The 19601-nt window shown below is 48.6% G+C and overlaps 4 protein-coding genes and 2 non-coding genes across 6 annotated transcripts; 2 read left to right on the top strand and 4 right to left on the bottom strand.

Moving 5' to 3' along the window:
• Positions 1 to 110: 110 nt before the first annotated feature.
• On the bottom strand, positions 111 to 9580 carry LOC120895155 (protein extra-macrochaetae; the record flags this gene model as incomplete). Its single annotated transcript, XM_040298247.1, has 4 exons — positions 9263 to 9580; positions 7985 to 9188; positions 1149 to 1152; positions 111 to 203 (listed from the first exon to the last, which is right to left on the bottom strand). Coding segments are annotated over exons 2-4 (555 nt in total), but the record flags the coding sequence as incomplete, so codon positions are not given.
• Positions 9581 to 9802: 222 nt separating this feature from the next.
• On the top strand, positions 9803 to 9874 carry Trnaq-cug. The gene has a single exon. It is a non-coding gene; the product is annotated as a tRNA-Gln (tRNA).
• Positions 9875 to 10226: 352 nt separating this feature from the next.
• On the bottom strand, positions 10227 to 10299 carry Trnak-cuu. Its single transcript has one exon. It is a non-coding gene; the product is annotated as a tRNA-Lys (tRNA).
• A 1025-nt stretch (positions 10300 to 11324) lies between these two features.
• On the top strand, positions 11325 to 13372 carry LOC120908883 (heterochromatin-associated protein MENT-like). The gene is made up of 2 exons (XM_040320357.1): positions 11325 to 12914; positions 13000 to 13372. The coding sequence occupies exons 1-2, from the start codon at positions 11840 to 11842 to the stop codon at positions 13122 to 13124; spliced, it is 1200 nt and encodes a 399-aa protein (XP_040176291.1). The 5' UTR covers positions 11325 to 11839; the 3' UTR covers positions 13125 to 13372.
• A 2094-nt stretch (positions 13373 to 15466) lies between these two features.
• On the bottom strand, positions 15467 to 17229 carry LOC120908884 (serpin B5-like). The gene is made up of 3 exons (XM_040320358.1): positions 16898 to 17229; positions 16700 to 16761; positions 15467 to 16579 (listed from the first exon to the last, which is right to left on the bottom strand). The coding sequence occupies exons 1-3, from the start codon at positions 16950 to 16952 to the stop codon at positions 15521 to 15523; spliced, it is 1176 nt and encodes a 391-aa protein (XP_040176292.1). The 5' UTR covers positions 16953 to 17229; the 3' UTR covers positions 15467 to 15520.
• A 12-nt stretch (positions 17230 to 17241) lies between these two features.
• LOC120908882 (serpin-ZXA-like) lies at positions 17242 to 19105 on the bottom strand. Its single transcript, XM_040320356.1, has one exon. It carries the CDS (start codon positions 18538 to 18540, stop codon positions 17329 to 17331), a length of 1212 nt encoding a protein of 403 aa, XP_040176290.1. The 5' UTR covers positions 18541 to 19105; the 3' UTR covers positions 17242 to 17328.
• Between the last annotated feature and the right edge of the window lie 496 nt (positions 19106 to 19601).

Below are 19601 nucleotides of genomic sequence, written 5' to 3'. Positions count from 1 at the left end.
GTTAGGTTTGTTCCCTCCACCACCCTCTCCACCAATGGAAGCAACTGATTTTCTTTTCCACGTTTAACATTGTGCCATGAGGAGGAGGAGGAGGAGGAGGAGGAGGAGGAGGAGGAGGAGGAGGAGGAGGAGGAGGAGGAGGAGGAGGAGGAGGAGGAGGAGGAGGAGGAGGAGGAGGAGGAGGAGGAGGAGGAGGAGGAGGAGGAGGAGGAGGAGGAGGAGGAGGAGGGGGAGTTGCTTGACGGTGAAAAGGGTGTGCGGATGATGATCGAATAAGGCTAGGAATACTATACTGTTACGTCAATTGTTAATGCATGCGTTGTGGGAGCAAACTGGAAAATTGTGTGTTTGTGATCATTGCAGTAAGGTGCTGTGGTGTGGTGTGTGTGCACTCTTTGTGGCAGATGGATGGTTATTGTTTTTTTTTTCCACAAGCTCTGCTGCTACTGCAAGTAAAGGTGTGGTGCAACAGTGTGTGGACGATTTAGGAGGACGGTCACGTACGCCATCCTGCTTCTGATTTGCATTATCATTTCCTGTTGAAGTTTTCATTGCTAATGCAGAACGGAGCTGATAGCTCCGTGGAAAGGCCACCGAAACAAGCAACAAGCATGGTGGAGCAAACGAAGGTGTAAAAGAAGTGAAGATGAAAGTGAAACTCAACCCCGCGGTTATCACACCTAAGCGATGGAGGATGGAAATTGCAAAGCATACCAAATTAAGCAAATAATTAGTTAAACAATACTGTATTGGAAGAAGAAGAACAAACAAATGAGCAGCAAACGGTAGAATAGTGCAAATGAAAAGTCCGTTACACAAGCCCAAACAGATGCCGGGGACTGTCGGCAAAGTTCACGTGAAATCATTAACAACCAGTGAGAATACAGTAGATTGTGGACACACAGAAAGCGAGAGAGATGGTAAGAAGGGGAGTAGGAGAAAGAGTAGGAGTATGGGAGAAAGAAAGTAAACGAAACTGTAGTGTAATCAAAACACAATTTTAAGGCGACAGAAAATAGTGTAATGTTCGCTAGATTTGGAGTTGCATCTCTTGAATTAAGCCGTACCCGATTGGCAATAGTAGCACGCGTTGCAGAAGCTGAGAAGATGAGAGAGAGAGAGACCAGTACATGACAACCGGAGATTACTTGCCTGCAATAAAAAAAAGGAAGGGAAGAGGGATTGAAGTGGCAAAAAGAAGCATGGAAGCAAATGTTGCTGGCTGATAGTTATTATCATAAGAAAAGTATATATATATACATAATTATATACACATAGCATCTAAAAGAAAAATGCGAAAAACACAAAAATATAGCCTATTCACTTAAATAGTTATTTAATGCAAACTATATATATATATATATATCTTCAGAACGGAACCGTGTACGCGGACGCAGGACAGCATCGGAGGAGAAAAAGGAGAAGAAGAAGGAAAGGAGGACGTGGAGGAGGAGGAGGAGAAGGGGCAGCAAACAAGAATGGAAGCAATTGCCAGCAATTGTAACAGGCAAAACAAAAGCAACCACCTGACTCTTACACATTTCGTACACAGAATATAAACACTTGAAGCAAGATTATTAGAAGGAATAGCGGAAGCGATAATAAAGTTTGCAATGGAACGAGAATGGAGTTTGCAGGATAATCGCGATTAATTCCACAACATGTATGTACAAAACGTACGCGGACAAAGCGCATAGAATCAGCGCGCAAACACTGTAGCAGAGACCACACAAAGCAAAGGAGAGGGCAAACTGGAGACGGCACAGGACGACTAACGGCAAACCGGCAACTAACTGCAACTGACACGGCTGTCCTTTGCGGGCGTATAGTAGTGACAGTGTTAGGCCAGATATCCCAGAACAGAAACAAACAAACACACACACTCACGAACACCTGGCTAGGAAGAGATTCTGCACCCTGTTGTACAGTATATATTTTTCTCTCTCTATTGCTCTTGTATCAATTAACAAACGAGTGGTTAAAATAATGTACGCTGAAGAATAATATAGTGCAAAAACAAAGAAAAAAAAACATGAAGCAAACAAACAGACAAAACACACAGTGAAAGAGGAGGAGTGTAGCGTTGGTTGGACATCCTTACCATCAGTGAGGGAGAACTGGCGCGTAGAATTCAACTCAAACGAACGCGATAACAAACAGAAATCAGAACAACCAGAACTCGTAGTAGAAACCTCCGATTCCGATGAGCCGGGCGGGCGCACGAATCGATAGTAAAGGGCACACACTGTCACCACACAGTACACAACAACAACAGCAGTGCAACGACAAAGTAATATCTAATATGAATCTCGCTCGCGTTGAAAGGAGACAAACTTTACACATATATTCGCCCGACTTTTCAAAGCTCCGTGATTGAATGGCGCTTTTGTTTGTCTAAAACATACACTACTACTGCCTCTCCATATGGGTTGTTGGTTTCGCTCGGTTTGCGACTTTAAGGCTATTCGCTCGCGATACCGCTTAGTTATCACGCGAAGCAGATGTGTGAAGCGTAGCGTTAAGCTGCATTATAGAAACACGCGCCCCACCTGCGGGCCATGCTGCTGCCTATGCGCGCGCCGTGTATGATGCTAATCGTGTGTTTACGCAGCGCTGGCAGTTGAACGTATTGAAGGGCATAGCGCAACGCAAGAAGAGAAGTACATGTTTCGAAGTTGGCAAAAAGGTAAAAAATTGTAGCAAAAGTGCGCGATTTTTGCCAGTCTGCGATGCATCGTGATGTGCAAGAGGAGAAATATTTAGTTTAAAATCTATCTCTCTTTCTCTCTCCCTCTGTCTCTCTATTTCGCTACAAACAAACTGCAACTGTGCAACATGTTGTACACTCAACACTTTCTAACGTAAGCAATTGATTTGATTTGGAAATCTTGATGTTGCAAACTTGAATCGGAACAATCGAAGCAAGCGCAAACAGCACACAGCGAACGGTGCGGAGAAGCAGCTAGCAGAACAAAAATGCGCTTGATTCTATTATAGTTCTCACCGGTGAAGAACGCCTACCTAAAAGCTAACAACACAATTGATCAATCAATCAGAATCATACACCAAGCAAAAAAAAGGTATAAATATACACACACAAACCACACCAAAAACAAACAGACACTAACATGAGAGACGAAAGGGGAAATCTACAAAAATGACACTAAAAAATACTAGACACCACCACACACTCACTGATATGTAAAGAGGTATTGCGATAACAGCGTAAAAAGTGAACGAAACATATACAGAACAAACAAACAAACAGACGAACATAAACAAACAAAGAAAAAGGTAATAACAGAAGAAGAAAAAGTCGTGTAAATTGTTGCATTTAATCGTAAGTCCATTTTGAAGTTATTGCGAAGTTCAATGAAAGTAAAACAGAAACAAATAAGAGAAAAGTAACTCCTCTCTTCAGTAACTAGACGTTCAGTGCTATGAAAACTATCAATACGAATCACATCAAACATACAAAAACACAAACACACAGATATACGACAACCACACATCCCAAAACGATAGGCAAAACATAACAAACAAAAACACATCGGAACACGCAACACAGTGTTCACAAGCAAGACAAGCAAGAGCACCACCACCACCAGAATAGAGAATACCATTATCCTTCTGCGGCTGTCAGTTCATTATCACTCTCTTCCGGATCACGTCAATCGATCTGTAAACGTAGCAGGCCGGAACAGACAAGGCGTGCAATAAGCAAAACAATAGAGTGTTATGGTAACGGTATTGTATTTATGTTCGATGGATTCGAAATTCGCAAAGCATACTACGTTATTTAAGCTGTAATATGATATGCGTGTGAAGTGCGTGTAACTTGAGACAACATAATATAATGAATGAGTGTACTGGTTTGGTAGGATTTGTTTGCAGGAGTTGTTTTTCTTTTTCTGTTTCTGTAACAAGTTAGCAAGCCGTTTTTTCTAGAGAGTATACATATATATATATAGAGCGAGGGAAACCTTTTTTGTGTTCGACAAGATTCGTTTCCTAGATAACGTGTGATCGATGCACAGGACACCCCACCCTCACACTACAACGCACCCAAACACATACACACACATCATCACACACAGAGGCAAATACATGCAGTTGATCAATGCTGCGTGTGTGCATCGAACCACAGCCGCGTGCGTGAGTGTGAGAGGTGAAGGACGGGACACACGGAGAGATGAAGGATAATTTACAGTGCAGAGAAGACAAAAAAATCAACATTACCAATAATACATGAGAAACGAAAACAACAGACACACACACACACATACACCACGTGTACACGATACAAAATCAAGTGATGGCTTTCAAAATTATATAAGGAAGATCTTAAAATAAACACAAGTTGATAAAAGCTAACTATTAATCGCCTTTTGCATTTATTCATTCGCTGGTTATTGACGTTGAGAGAAAAACTAAACCGTTGGAAATTGAAAAAAAAAAACATAAGAAACGAGCAAGCGAACAAAAAAACTCGATATTCAACAACCGGATCTGTCACCTCTGCCTTTGGGTATGTTGTTACATGGCTTACTGTGTTTGATTCAAATCCATGTTTCATACCGGAGAGAGCGAGAGAGTGAAAGAGTAGGGGAGAGTGAGAGAGAGAGAGAGAGAGGGCATAGCTAACGATTCAGTAAAAGTCCTTCGAATCAACAGTACAGTAGATCGTTGTTGGATAAGGCAAGTAGGAGACCAGGAGGAACGTCACAATTGTCGGTTGGTAATCATAAATCGTTAACATCTCTTAATTACCTGGATACATATCCCTGTTGGGTTGTTTTTTTTATAGTTTCCATTTTTATGCATCCATTGGGGGTGCATTTGGAGTAGAGAGGAATAATACATTCCTTTTATTGAAGTCCCACCGTTACGAATACCACAAATTCGAAAGGATTCCAATTTAACTGCAAACACAGCATACTGCACATTTTGAAGCAACACCAAATATAGCTAGTGATCAATAACAAGCTGCTGTTGGTTGTCCCTCCCTATTGGGTCTGCGTGTCATCATCTCATTCGTTGTTCGCTTCCAAAATCTCATCTTATTTGTCCTCTGCTCTTTAATCCCTCTCAATTTTTCTCTCAATCAATCTTATTTGCTATCCCAACATTCTCGTGCTTGTTACTTCAAACATAGCGTTGAGTCAGTCGGTACAGTACAGAGCAGTTGGAAGCAGCAGGTGTACTACTTGTGGTGTAGTAGGCGGTGAAGTTTCGCGCAGCTGTTGCGCGTGAACCAAAGCGCGTTGTTTTCGTTTTCGAATGCACACGTGTTACAAGAAGCAAAAAAAAAAAACAAAAACAAAACCATTTAGTGCACAACGTGATTTCTTTTTCTGCATGGTTGACACGTGACAAGGACAACAGGTAGACACAACAACACGCCTTGGACAAATAGACACTCTAACTATCTTTCCTGTTGTCGTGGAAGTAGAGTTGAAAAGTTTTAGTCAATTTTCTTCCCTAAATGCAAAATGTGACGCAAACGCAAAAAGCAACAACATACATACAAGAAAAGACGCACGGGTGTAGTGCAGATGGAACATACATGCTTTGCTGCTGGGGAGCATTGATAAGTTCGAGATGAAGTTCTCGTTAGCAGAATCGTTAAACAACTTTCACCTCTTTACACACCAATTAACGTCGTACATTTTCAGGATAGAATACGTGTAGTAATGCAATAATAATGCAACACAGGCCAGTAATAGTATTTTAGTACGTAGATTGACGTGCATTTTTCCCGTTCGCGAGTGCTGATTGACACATTAGCTTAGAGCTTAGCTAGATCGCCAGTATAGGGGAAAGCGCACTTAAATTGAGCATTAGCGGTAGCATAGTCTTACAGCAACTAAACACGAAACGAACCGAAACGAAACACTCACATACACTCTCAAAAAAAACACAATAGTAGGGTTCTTCAATAAGTTAAACATGGAATGAAGGAACATCCGGTAGCGAGTGCAGAGGAAAACATACAAATATTAGCATCTTCGCTCCCTCCCAACCCCAAACCGGCGAAGTTGCACACAAACATCGAAAGAATCAGGATCGATCAAAGGATATTACGATCATGCCAATGCTCAATAAAGAGCGTAGGCAGAATGTTGTGCAGGGGGAAAGGAGAGCCTGAGACACATCACCACTTTACAGATTACATGAATGAGATATAGTAAAAAGAGAGAGCGAGAGGGAGAGAGAGAAAGAGAGAGAGAGAGAGAGAGAGAGAGAAAGAGAGAGTGGAAGGGAAACACGGATGAATGGCGGAAAAGGAAGTCACTAAAGTGGGGATGAACACACGCTATTGAGAGATGATGACGGCGCAGCAAAGAATGTGAAGATCATAAACTAACACACGCTTGTCAACAACTGGCACGTTACAATAGAAGAAACATGCATGGAAAAAGGATGAAACATCGTAAATAAATCTGGAGAAATGGAACAACAGTGCAGTTCAATATTTTCCATCGGCGAGATCTAAACAATGAAAGAATGGGGCTAATCTTATCATTATCAATATCCGAACTAATTTGTACCGATCCTTTGCGATCTTCACTTTTGCGCTGTGCAGGACTTGCGGAGTATTTGTCAGAAATGATGGATTTAGTTCCAGTCAATGTCAGTCGCAAGCGAAGAGTGTAGCGTGTCCGATTTGTTAAACCATGTGAACTATGATTGTACTGCTCCGGCTACCGGTAGTCATAGATACCTACTATAAGCGTGATTAGTATGACTTGTAGTAGTGAGTCGATTGACTTGGAAATAGGAACATTTCAAAGCCACAGTAATTGTTTTATTATGTGATATTGTGTTGAGTTAAGTTTTGTGCAATAGATTTAAAGGCCAGACTGCGTCTCATGATGAGTTAGTACTCGAAACGTGTTCGACTATTGTGCAGCAATGACTTCAGTGAGTAACGAATGAAATTTTTTTTTTTATACAAATTAAAATAACCGAGTCAGATAATGGCGCCGGATCGTTCAAATGGAATCAGTGTTGACAACATGTGTAGAACCTTGCTCAGCTAGTGTTAATTACGGTATTTATTTTTAATATAAATTCATCAACCAAATTAGCGCTCCGAAACGAGGAGTTCTGCTGCTGCAATGGCACCGAGACAGTTGCAACACTGCTGTAACGGTGAACACACGCACAGACACACACACAGACACACACACACACACGTACAGAGCACTCCGTTCTGCTGCGCTGGTTGGCCGCCTGGCCCCATAAATGGTGCCGCTGTACGGGGCACAGCACGGCACAACACTCTGGCACCGGTGGAGCATCCTAATACATCCTGAGATCATCTCTGGCTGGAGTCGAGGGCTCTCCCTGGAACCTTGGCAAGACTCCGACGACCTTTCCCCGGTTGGCGGTACATCCGTTGGTGTTGTAAAGTTGTGTTCAATTGGACAAGGCCCACCAACTTCCGAAGGGTTCCGAAGAGCTCCTACACCGCTCTTTTCGTTTCAGTCCCGTTCAGTTCGACGAGGACGAGGAGAAGAAGGAGGAAGAACCTTCAGTCGCGCTTAGTCGACGTCCTCCCATCGATGCTGCCAGTTGAGGCTTCCTCGTGCGACTCAGTATCGACGGAATATCACAGATGTTGTAAGCCAATGGTTTGGAACAGGTTCGTGCGGCGGAGCGCTGCCCTGCAAGAGCGCAAATCACCCCTTGGCGATGTACCACGGGCAATCGAGTGACAGCTGCCGTTTGCCATCTGTACGATAGGATAACAATTAAACATAGAGAGTGGATTAGTTGCGAGTTGGGGTGAATGGGAACAGGTGCGCATTTATATCGAAGAGTTCTAGTAAAACTTTTAGCAATAGAAAAAACATGCTCTCTTTATTGCTATTGAGAGTCAACCTCAATAACACTGCGCTCGCACTTGAAGAAACTTTTTCTTTGGCCCAAACATTACGCCCCAAATCAAGGCCTACTGTGAGTAGAGACACACACTTACCAAGGCTGTTGTAGTCCCTCGCCAATAGCGTTAATATTAGAGGCGGCAACATTGCTCCCACTGCTCAAGATGGTCGCCAGTGGTTGCCTGGATGCTGCTGCTGGATGCGCCGGTACAGTATCGATTGATTCCACCATGTATCCAACTTGCTGTTGTTGCTGCTGCTGCTGCTGCTGATGCTGCTGGAGCACCGCCAACGAGTCGAAGCTGTTGACCGCGGGATGCGAATCGAGTGCATTTTGCAGCTCGCAGATGTAGTCGATAACGTTTTGGATAACCTCGAGCTTGGACAGTTTGCGGTTTTTCGGCATGAACGGAACCAGCTCCCGCAGCTTCGACAGATACAGCTTGATTTCATCGTTTTCACCATCTCGGTGGCGCTGCACTCGACCCGTCGCAATCGCCGGCAGCGATGCACCACCACCATTCTTCGCACACATGGTCGTGATGGCCTTCATATTCGTGATTTTCCACACAGTGCAACACTATTTATTCTGTTTAACACAAAACTGTTCGCTGTTCGAACGAATTCACCTCACAACACACTCACTGCTACCGCTGGCGCAGAATAGGGCTGACGATGTTGTTACAAATGCGCTGTGAGAGCAGCGTTGGGCACTACCACACCACCTTTTACTACTAAACTCGAAACACTTTTGCACTTTCGAACGGTGACGTGAGCACACTCTTCTCTGCTGCAGGCACCACCGTAAGATGGCTGCGCCCTGAGTTAAAAATCGATTCGAATAACGACGACGACGGCGGCGGACGGATGGACGTGGTAAGCTCGCGTGCGTGCGTGCGTCCCGGAGAAGAGATCAGAGAAGACACAACTGTAAAACGGCTCGGGCCAGAGTGAGAACTGGGAGAACTGCATCTACGCATGATGGTTTCCAGTGGGTACGGACTCGCGAGTCCCGTTCGTGAGTCTGCTCTCTCTCTCGCACGCACGCACGTATGTGTTACGCAGCAATCGTGCCGTTTCACTCTTCTGCCGTTCGAGGTTATGTTGGTGTGTTCGGGTATGCTCTCGCGCACCGCCGTACGGATGTGTGCGTGTGCGCTGCATGAAGTTTGTGCCATGGAAGCATTTATGTTGCGGGCAATAATGCTGCACAGCGGAAGCCTGTCGACGGCCCCTCGGCGGGGTAGAAGCGAAGAAAGATAGGCTTGGCTATGATCCATGTATGGCTCAAGTAGCTTCCTACGGATTTTGAGGGCAGAAAAGAATTTAAAAAAAATCCCATACCCGCGCACGCTAACGAAAAAATGTTTTACCTGAAATTAAAATCATAACAGCAACTTTCTGTACATGCTTGTGAACTACATGCATTTTAAGAAGGGTAAAATAGTTTCGAGGTATCAAAACATGATTCGAGGTCAGATGAATTGTTAACAGTTTTACGTACAGCAATATGGGGCTGCTGTAACAAGTTGTAGTATCTCGCTGGCCTGTATTGGCCTACAAACACACACACACGTCTCTCTCACCTTACGATGTGCGCGCTGCTAATCGTTGAACGAGACGAGACCAGGCGCCCACTGATTCTGGGGGTCGTGTTGTGTGTGTATTATTGTTCAGCTGCATTCCTCTGCGTTTGTTTCGATTGTTTTCGATTCATCGCACACTAAGTGACTCGCAGCATCATCATCGTTAGAAGGGAGCGGGTACGCGCGCAGCTCTGGCTTAACCTGCCGCGACGTGGTCATGTAATGAGGTGGCGGGGAGATCGGGATCGTAGTTTGAAAAGTGGTTTGAGCAGCCGCAAGCAGGCGCCGAAGGTTTATGTTTGTTAGTTAGCGGCGCAGTGGTAAGAAGGTTCCATGGTGTAACGGTTAGCACTCAGGACTCTGAATCCTGCGATCCGAGTTCAAATCTCGGTGGAACCTGCGAGAGGAAATCAGTCTTTTTTGTTGTAATTATGGTTGCGCGTACACTCATGTTTTTTTCTTATGAATTGAATAGCTCACTTGGCCATTTAATCAGTTGATGGCAAAGCGTGCCGCGCAACTGGCTAATGCGGTTGCTTAGTTACACACGTATGATGCATCCACGTATGCATTTTTAGTCATTTGTCTGTTGCGTATGACGTTTATCGAAAGGGATTGAAATAACATTTAAATATCGATGGAATCAACAGCATACTTTTTTCATCTACCCATTTACCTTTTACAAGAGACGTGTATCTTCTTTGCAGACAATTAAAACATTGATCAACAACAAAAAACGATGCTTCACGCGCGCCCAACGTGGGGCTCGAACCCACGACCCTGAGATTAAGAGTCTCATGCTCTACCGACTGAGCTAGCCGGGCTTGTGTGATGAGAGCAGATTATTTACAATCGGGCGCCCAGATCGTTTATTTTTAAATTTTCATCCCTAACCACATTAGTTCACACTACATAAATAGTGTAACGTGATTTGGTTCGGCTCTTCTTTCGTCTTCCTAATTGTGTGACCATTTTAGCGCATCTTAGAACATTCAATTAAACAAAAAAAAAACACACGTAAAACCCCTTTAAGTTGGCCATTACTTTACTTTACAGGGCTGTGATTGCCACAACTCGTATCATTGGTGGTTTCACTTAGGATTCGTGTGTTTTTTTTTGTTGTTGTGCCGTTGCATTGTTTCCTGCTGTGCCATTTCCCGTCCCGGGCTCGGCAGCAGCAGCAGCAGCTTCTTTCGATTCCCACGTTTGGAAGCGGTGCGAAATTTGTGCAGCTGCAAGCGTTCCTGTGGGAATCCCTTTGCTTTTTTTCGAAGCCCTTCTTCCTCTCCCTCTCTTGCTCACACTCTCAACCTTCACTCGGAGGAGAGTTTTTAAGCACCGCGTGTGGGAAATGCAGGGGACAGGCGGGCGCACACAACACACATCTCTCACAAACCGTGTGCATGTGGCCGCTGAACCCCTGGCCGCACACTGTAACTTAACTCCTTGCATGGGTCGACTGTGGTGCGACTTGGGGGCCGCGCCGTCGTCGTCGTCGTCGTGGGTGATGATGGTGGCCCTTCCTTTTATCTAGACAGCGAAGACACGTGTTCGTATTTACGCACGTGTGCTGATTATCGATTTCCGTTCCAAGATACGCAGCATGGGCGTAATGCCAGCGCAAAGGCCGGAGCGGAGCCCTAAACTTCATTAAATTTCGGTACAACGGCATGACCAAGGGCCACCATAAAAAGCCATATTTACGTAGTTCTTATTGTTCGCTCGCTCTTGTTAAATATGGGCAACCAAGCATTACTTGCATCCATAGCTAAAAGAATCAAGCGCATACATGTATAATGAAAATATTTTAGGTGCGATGATGATGGTGGTACCCGCGCAGGTCTGTGGTGGTGATTGAATGATTTTTCGTCTTTCTTCATCCCACCTACTACCCCATGGTGGCTAAAAGCAAAACACATCGCTCGCATGATGTGTTTGTTCTACTACAGCCATGGCAAACACCTCACAGGAATGTGCAGCCGATCATGTGTCCATCCCGTCCAACGTGATGCTTAGGGATGGCCAGCAGCGAGCAAGCGAACGCGCGAGAGTCGCCCAGAAAGTGGTCAAACAGGTTTTGAGTGCAAGAAACGCGAGATGATCTCGACCGCATACGCAAACACCGGGAAGAAATCACCGTCAATCTGGCGCCCGCGGGAGACTTCGGGGTCGGCGAATGATGCCGTAACGGAGAAGCAATCCCTCGGTCATTGTAACTGGACGTGTGGGGCCAAACCATAGCACGCACACACCACCACAGCACACCGAAACACTCCGACCGAGCGTGTACCGAGCTTACTACCACCCTTGCTGCTGCCCTAAGCGCCCGCGTGCTCGGTGTGACGACCTTTGGCAGTGGTGACCATGAAGTTGGCGGCGGCCGGTTTTGTGGCTACGGCAGCGCTGGTGCTGGTGCTGTGTATCACCGTAGCAGGAGGACAAGGAACCACCGGCACTGGAACCATCGGGACGGACGGTGGTCCGGATCTGAGCTTTGGCGATGCCGACTTTTCCGTGCAGTACTTCAAGCAGTCGTTCAACGCTTCCAGCAACTCGGTCGTGTCGCCGCTGGCTGTCCGGCTGGCCTTCACGGCCCTGTATCAGGTGACGGACAGTGGTACCCGTGAAGCCGTACAGCGTGCCTTCTATCTGCCCTCGTCCGTATCGGACGCTCGGGCGAATGCCGAGCAGTTGGTGAGCGATCTGGAGCAGAGCCGCTTCCTGAACGTCTCGTTCGCCCTGCTACAGTCCGAGGGACAGCTATCGCAGGAGCTGGAAGATGCGGCAAGGGCCATTTTTCGCGTGAAACCTCGCACCGTGGTGTTTGCCAATCGACGGGCCGTGGTGGAGGACGTCAACGAATGGGCGGTGCAGGTCACCGGGGTACGCATCCGCGACTATCTGGCCGAATCGGACATTGACGTGAACGCGGAGCTGATGCTGCTGAACGCGCTGCACATGCGGGCCGACTGGGCGCAGAAGTTTGCGATGGAGCAAACCGTCGGCCAAACGTTCCAGTTCCGCAACGGACCGGCATCGGTGGAGATGATGAGCGTCGCGCTGGAGGTGCTGTACTACGCCCAGCCCAAGTTCCACGCCGTCCAGCTGCCGTACAGTGAGGAGAGTGATCTTACCATGTGGATCCTGTTGCCCCACCGGGACGGTACGTTCGAGGAGCTGTTCGAGCTGCTGTCGGCCGAACTGCTGGACGAGCTGGAAACGTCGGTCGCGCCGAAGATGGTGGATCTGTGGCTACCGAAGTTCACCATCGAAGACAGCCATGATGCGCGGGACGTGCTGAAGCGCATGGGCCACGAATCGCTGTTCGATCGGGAAGGGTTTGCGGTCTTCCGGGACCACAAATCGATGCTGGGAGCGCTGAAGCAAAGCACCTTTGTGCAGGTGGACGAAAACGGAACCGAAGCGGCAGCCGTTACATGTAAGTTTTATATTGAAAAACATCACACCATCGAAATTACATCTGCTAACTGATCCGTTATTTTTTTCAACCCTTTTCAAAACAGCCGTTGGGACGAAATTCCGTGTCCGCAATACACAGTTCCGGGTGGATCGGCCGTTCATATTCATCATCAAGAAGCTGTCGATCGACACGATCCTGTTCGTGGGACACTATTCTAACTACAACTAGCTATTCCGTGGGGGAGAGGACGGGTGATGATGGGCCAGTAGTCTTCCGCCAAATCCGGAAATGGATACATAAAGTAATGATACAGTTTTAATGATCAACAAAAAACAAAAACATAAACTTCACATTCGTGTGAGACATTGCTTGCAGGTGCTTGTGTCGCGAGGCTCACGTCCCAAGAGTCAATTGAGAAAGAAAATAGAACCGTAACGATTAAGGGACGCGAATAAAAAAAACACGCAGTAAACAAACCCACTGCCCCCGGAATCGATTGCGCACGGTAGGACCTCAGGGGAAATTAAAAAAAAAAAAGAGAGTAGGAACGAAAAGCAGATGCTAATTGCATTTGCGCTGCGGATGCAACTGGCGCGGCGCACATGCTCTCTCTCTGTGGGCCACGGCGAACCGCTTGCTCTTCCTGTGTTTCCCACCCAGGTCGGACCAGGAGAGCGCCTATCGCTCCTATACCCCCTGGAAATCTATCGTGCAGCCGTCCGCACGGGGTGTGGATTATTATTAGGCCGGGAAGCATGTGGAAGCTCGCTGTTATAGGGGCTGGCGGAAAGTGAATGACATGACGCACATATGGCGCCGCTACCGATATAGGCAGAAGAGTCGCGCACCGCACATCTTGTGTTACTCATCAGCAACGCGCATCGGTGGCGCAAGACACACGCGCGCGCTCATTGACTTTTCCGTTTGCCAAGCCATCTACGATTGCTTTTCCGCTTCTGCTCTGCACGGGCGCAAGGAAATGCTGCTGCTGTTGCTTCTACCGAAGTCAAAGACAGCTAAGCAGCGATATTTTTATCCATCGCTGCCCCTAACTGCCGGTGTAGAAAAAAAGGTGACGTTACGTTGCTGCGCTCGCGAACAGCCGCAGCCGCTATGCCGCTTTTTCTATTGGCAATCGCTTTGAACGGCAACCCTCGCGCCACCGTGCCACACACTTCCAGCGACCCTTATCGCATCCAGCCAGCTGACAAAAGCTGAGCCGAGAGCGCTTGGCCGGCTGCAGCAGACAATCCGCCAAAGGTGTAGCAGCAGCACACAGAAACAACGGTTACCACAACAGGGGTGAATGGCTGTAAGGACCACAACACGGGAGGAGCGTTTGTTTCTCACGAGACCACTGTCAGCTGTTCCGGGCAAGCGTTCGGGCAAGGACGGGTGAGCGCGCGCGCGCGCTTATTATTTGTTGACGAAGGCGCTGCTCTCTGCAGCTGATGAAAAACGCCACTCGCCGTGTCGTTACGATCCTTGTGCGGGTCAGCAGCGGGTTGCGCCGCGTACGCTTCTCGAGATTAGATACCTCGTACCGGAAGGACCGACTCCGTGCGAGAGGACTAGCCCAGGCGAGAGATGGCTTTGATTTGGCAAGACGTGCACAAAATGTGTTCTGCAGCAGAAGCCGAATTTCCCTTGCGCGTTTGCAGTTGCCGGCTGGCTGAGAAGAACCGCCAACGGCGGAAGCATTAGTACCAAACACATGTCGCCGATGTCGATGTCCCCTCGGATTGGCAGACAGGCAGGCAGTACACATGGCCAGCATCTGCCACTGGTAGCAAATGGTTTAGGAATATTTTATTTTCTAAATTAAACTGCACTTTCCCGAGCGATAGGGGGTTAGGGCCCCGTGCACAGGGGCTAGAGTTCCAACCGTTACACGCTGGCCAAACGATTCCATTTTTTTTGCCGAGTTTCTGTATTGACATTGATTTTCATCTCTCAATTAAAACAGCGTTGTGTTTGTGTTTGGATGGGATAGATTTAAAAGGCTTCCCGATGCCAAACGGGGTTCGAGTGCGCGCATAATATCGTCGCATAGAGGAAAAGAAACAAAAGGTCAAACGAGTTTTCGAAATGGATGGAAGCGTAACAGCAACGGCCGAAACACGGGTGGCACCTGTTTTACGCGCTTTGCTGGCGTATTGTTTCTTTCCTCGGGTAACAACTCTCATGGGAACCGCTCTGTTACAGGGGGGAGAAAAACGTAAAAAATATGCACCACTTATCTTGCAGCTCGATCGCTACATTTCCATGTTCATGGCCACCCAGCTGTGCCGTGGCAGGGGTGTCTTTCTTACACCCCTTGTGGCTTACACCACCGGGACCCTTGAGACAATTACAATCAAAAGACACCGTCCGGTGGACATGGTTGGTGGCATTTGTTGGTAAATTTGCATTTACGCACCTTGCCGCCACCCCTGGCTCCGTCTTGGTTGACTAACCTTGCGCGTTTGGTGGCTCCCAAGCCGTCTGTTACGCATTATGCAAACCCTCCACCCCACCCCGAAGCATTGAGGTGTCACCGGACAGCCAATCGATCGATGAAGGGGATTTAGTCCATTTCTATTAGATTCTTTTATTGCTCAACTGTACAAACACATCCGTCCCACTCAAAACTGTTCATCGGGATCGATGTATTTGGAAAAGTTGCCCACTTGCAACACATTTCCGTCCATTGTACGGCGTATGAGAAACATAAACGGACGGTTGGCGTGAAACTCAAACTCGCTGGGTGTGTCCGGTGGTGCGGGGATGCCGCTGCCGCTCTCGCTCACCGCTAGGTAGCAGTGCTGAATGAACCCATTCAGCCGCGTCCGGCCGGAGTCGTGAAATACGTGCAGATCGTCTATTTCAAACACTCCGCCATAGCCCAACTTTCCCAGCGTTTGCTTTGGGTCAGTTTTTTCGCGCACGAAAAACTTTGGCAGCTTTAGATCCGTCCAGCACGACTGCAGCCGCTCATCGATCTGCGCCAGGTGGGCCGGTGTGATGCTGTTCACGATCTGGCGTAGCTCCGTGCCGTCGTACGGTAGCAGCACCAGCATGGACAGTCCGCTGGCTGCATCGAAGGGCATGTCCACCACCTTACAGCGGAGCTCGTTGTGCAGGCAGCGACGAACGAAGGCTGTCGTGTGCATGGTGGACACACGCTGGGTTGGCGCATTTATAAATTGAAACAGCTCCAGCGCCGTATCGGCAGGATTGAACCGAATCGCCAACGGTGTCAGCACGGACACACCGCTGAATAGCATCAGCTTGTGACAGGGAGGCAACGAAAACACATCGCCCTCGCCGATGAAATCTTCAATCTCGGTGTTGGCACGCTGGTAGAAGGAATTGACGGCCAGCGCGGACGGTATGTCATCCGTCAGATCGACCGGCTCGACCGTGGTCTGAAAGGTGCGGTGAAACAGTCGCTCAAACTCACTGTCCAGCCGGAGCGTTTCCTCCACCAGCACGAACGAAAGTGCCTTCAGGTGTTGGCCATCGTGCAGCTGCTGAGCTAGCCGTTGCTGCTGCTCAATGGCTGCTTGCACATCTTCCGGCAGCCCGAACGCGACCTGGAAGTCTTCCTGTACTGCAGCACCGGCAAGCGGATAGAACATCGACAGTGCCAACCGCACGTGATACGGCGAGACGGCACAGTTGCACTTCTCATCGTAACATGCCTGGCGATTGAGTTGAAGCCAAGAGAGTGAGAGTGAGAGAGAATACATTCGAATGTGAGATGGGGTTATGAGATGGAGATTCGCGGAATGGGGCATGGGGATGATGATGATGTCACGCACCTTGAAGTACTCGAGCGTAAATTTGTTGTTCGCCGCTACAATCGCATCATCCGTCGTGGGATCTAAAAGAGTTTGCGAGAATATGGTACAACAAATGAACGGATGTGTTAGACACAGTTGTTCACGAGTTCACTTGCGGAGCCAAACAAAACGGCACCCCAGCAGCTTGGTGCGCGAACGATGGTGCAAAACACCTACCGGGGGGGACATCGATGGCCACAGAAGAGGTCAAGAGCACAGAGAACAACACCATATCGCGCTTCACGAACCAACGCCAGACTCACGACACGAACCGCAGTTCTCGCGTACGCACCATGGTGCGACAGTGTTGCGAAATTCGCTCACCCCAAAAAAGCGACCGGCCGGCACACAACAACATTCGCGCAAACGTTGAGAAGCATTGGTCCGCTCTCGCGAGACAAACGAAAGCAGCAGCAGCATAGCATACTGCGATTCCTACAACAACGCTACGCAACGGTGCCAACTTTCGGATACTTGGGGTTGATGTTGTGTTTGAGCAAAAGGAATGATTCTCCCGCGCATCGTTTGGTGTATGTGTATGTATGTGTGTTTCTCTTATTTCTCTAAAAAATCCAGCACAGTCAACGAGCACACGCTCTGCGCCAACATCACACTTCCACCAGATCGTGGGGCCTGTAGAGGTGACCGATGAACAGGAGCTGCTTGGAGGATCGCTTCACCAGGGCAAACAGAAACGAACGTCCCACGTAGAACTGGTAGGCGGCCGGGGCACTGCGCTTGCTGAAGCTGTGCACCGTGGCGACACCGCCCGCTTCCGCCGACCGTTCGTGCACGCTGATGGCGGCCCGATGCATCACCCCGTCCAGCGCGGAATCGTGATCGTCGAAGAAGCGCAGCTCACGCAACCGAAACAGCGCGTCCAGCCCGATCGTGTCGCGCAGGAAGTCGGTCGCATTGAACTCCGTCTTGATCGAGAAGACTGGCACCACAATCCCGGCCCGCTTCATGCTAAAGTGCGCCTGTATCGCGTCAAAGTGCTCCGGCTCGAGCGCCTTCACAATGCGGTCCAGTTCGGCGTCCCGATCGGGCAGCATAATCCACAGGGCCGAATCGCTGCGCGAATGGAACGGCAGCTCGAGCACCTCGATCTCCAGCTCCGGGATGCGGGCGAACCGGAAATCGCCCTCCTTGAACATGGTCGTCGTTTGGTAGAGCTTGTCGATCCAGCCGGTCCGAAAGTCGCGCGCGATCGTGTCCCGCGCATCGAACCCGCTCGCAAACGGTGGCCGGAACGAGCCGGCACTCAGCTGTATCATCTGCAGCTGCTTCGGCACATCGCCGAGGAAGAGCGTATCCCGGATGAGGCCGTTCGTGCGCATGCTAAGGAAGTGGTTGGCCCGTCGCACGACGCCTTCGCGCTGGGCGAAATCGAAGTACATCAGCACCGTGTCCAGGTCCTCGTGCATGATATCCCGCATGCGGGCATCCACCTCGCGGAATCCGTTCACGATGATGCGGTTCTTCATGCGAAAGCCCTCCGAACCGCCGGCATCGCTGAGCGTGTAGTGCAGCAGCTTCTGGTTGATGATGAACTCGGTAAAGTTGGCCGGCAGACCGAACACCTCCCGCAACCGGTCACGTGTTGTCCCGGTTGCGATCGAGTACAGCATCGCTATGCTGTTCTGCAGGGTGAACGGTGCGACGACCACGTTCTGCTCCGGCTTGAACGCCGCCTTGTACAGGCTGAGGCTGAAGTTGGTGGTGCTGTACGGGAAGCGCAGCTGCGTCAGGCCGCCCACACCGGAACCGGATTCGGCCAGCACCCACAACAGGAACAGCACAACCGTACCATACCACATGACACTCGGTTCTCGTACGTTCGCACTAGCTCGCACGCCTCACGCTCGACTGCACCAGCCCCGTACCGGATTCCGACTGCAATTCCGCTTAATCCGTGCCCCAAACCCTCACGCAAGAGGACTAGGGCGAGCGAGGGGGAGTTTTAAAAATAATATACACCTCAAAATAGAAACAATTTGACACAATTGATCGGGCGCGGTTTGTTGATGCAGCGGTACGAGGTACGAGCTAGTATATATGATTATGATGGGTACGGACGACGTCCGCTAGTAGCGTGATGATGACCTCGCCGATGATGCTGTCCGTCCTTTGCCCCCGTTGGGGTGTAGTGTTTATGCTGCACTCACTGCGGAATCACTTTCGGTACATCACTGTCCAGGCAGGGCTGAGGCCACTTTAGATTCGGTCACTTTGGCTTGGTCGGTTGCGCGCAATGCTACCATCAACAATGGTTTGGTTTGGTGTGGTTGTAAAGTTGTTTGGATTATTCAAAGCTGCTCTGCTACACACAGCAGATAAGCCTAGCACAGACGCAATATGAGCGTAGTTGTAGCAGTGACCGGTGGTTACATACACCGACTCACTGCGTGATTGAGTGATTGGATTTAATCGAAGCATCTGATGCAGCCAGACAGCCGACCGTCGTCCGATCTCGATCATTTCCTCTGACGTCGACAGGGCGAAATAGTTCAGCGCATGGTGATCATCATGATCGAAACTTGTCTGATCGTACGTGATCAAAACAGTTTAGAGTTGTATCGAACGAAGCAAAAAACCCCCTTTGTTTATAAAGGTTTCTTCTATTAAGGAGATCCTCAACGATTTGGCGTACTTGTTCATCCATCCTACAACATTATATAAAGGATTGTAATTGTTCAATGACGGGCTTGCCACAACAGGTACAAACACGTTTCTCTGACCCATCCGCCATACTCATCAAGGACCTTAAGTGCTTAATGTGTTGTGTTGTTTTACCATACACTGTCCCTCGTTCCTTTTTTTTTAAACAAAACCCCGGGCTTTTATTATCCTTTCCTGTTAGGCGGCTTCATCATGACGA

Source organism: Anopheles arabiensis, chromosome 2, assembly GCF_016920715.1.
Source record: "Anopheles arabiensis isolate DONGOLA chromosome 2, AaraD3, whole genome shotgun sequence".
Lineage (NCBI taxonomy): Eukaryota > Metazoa > Arthropoda > Insecta > Diptera > Culicidae > Anopheles > Anopheles arabiensis.
This window is presented reverse-complemented; position numbering and strand designations above follow the sequence as displayed.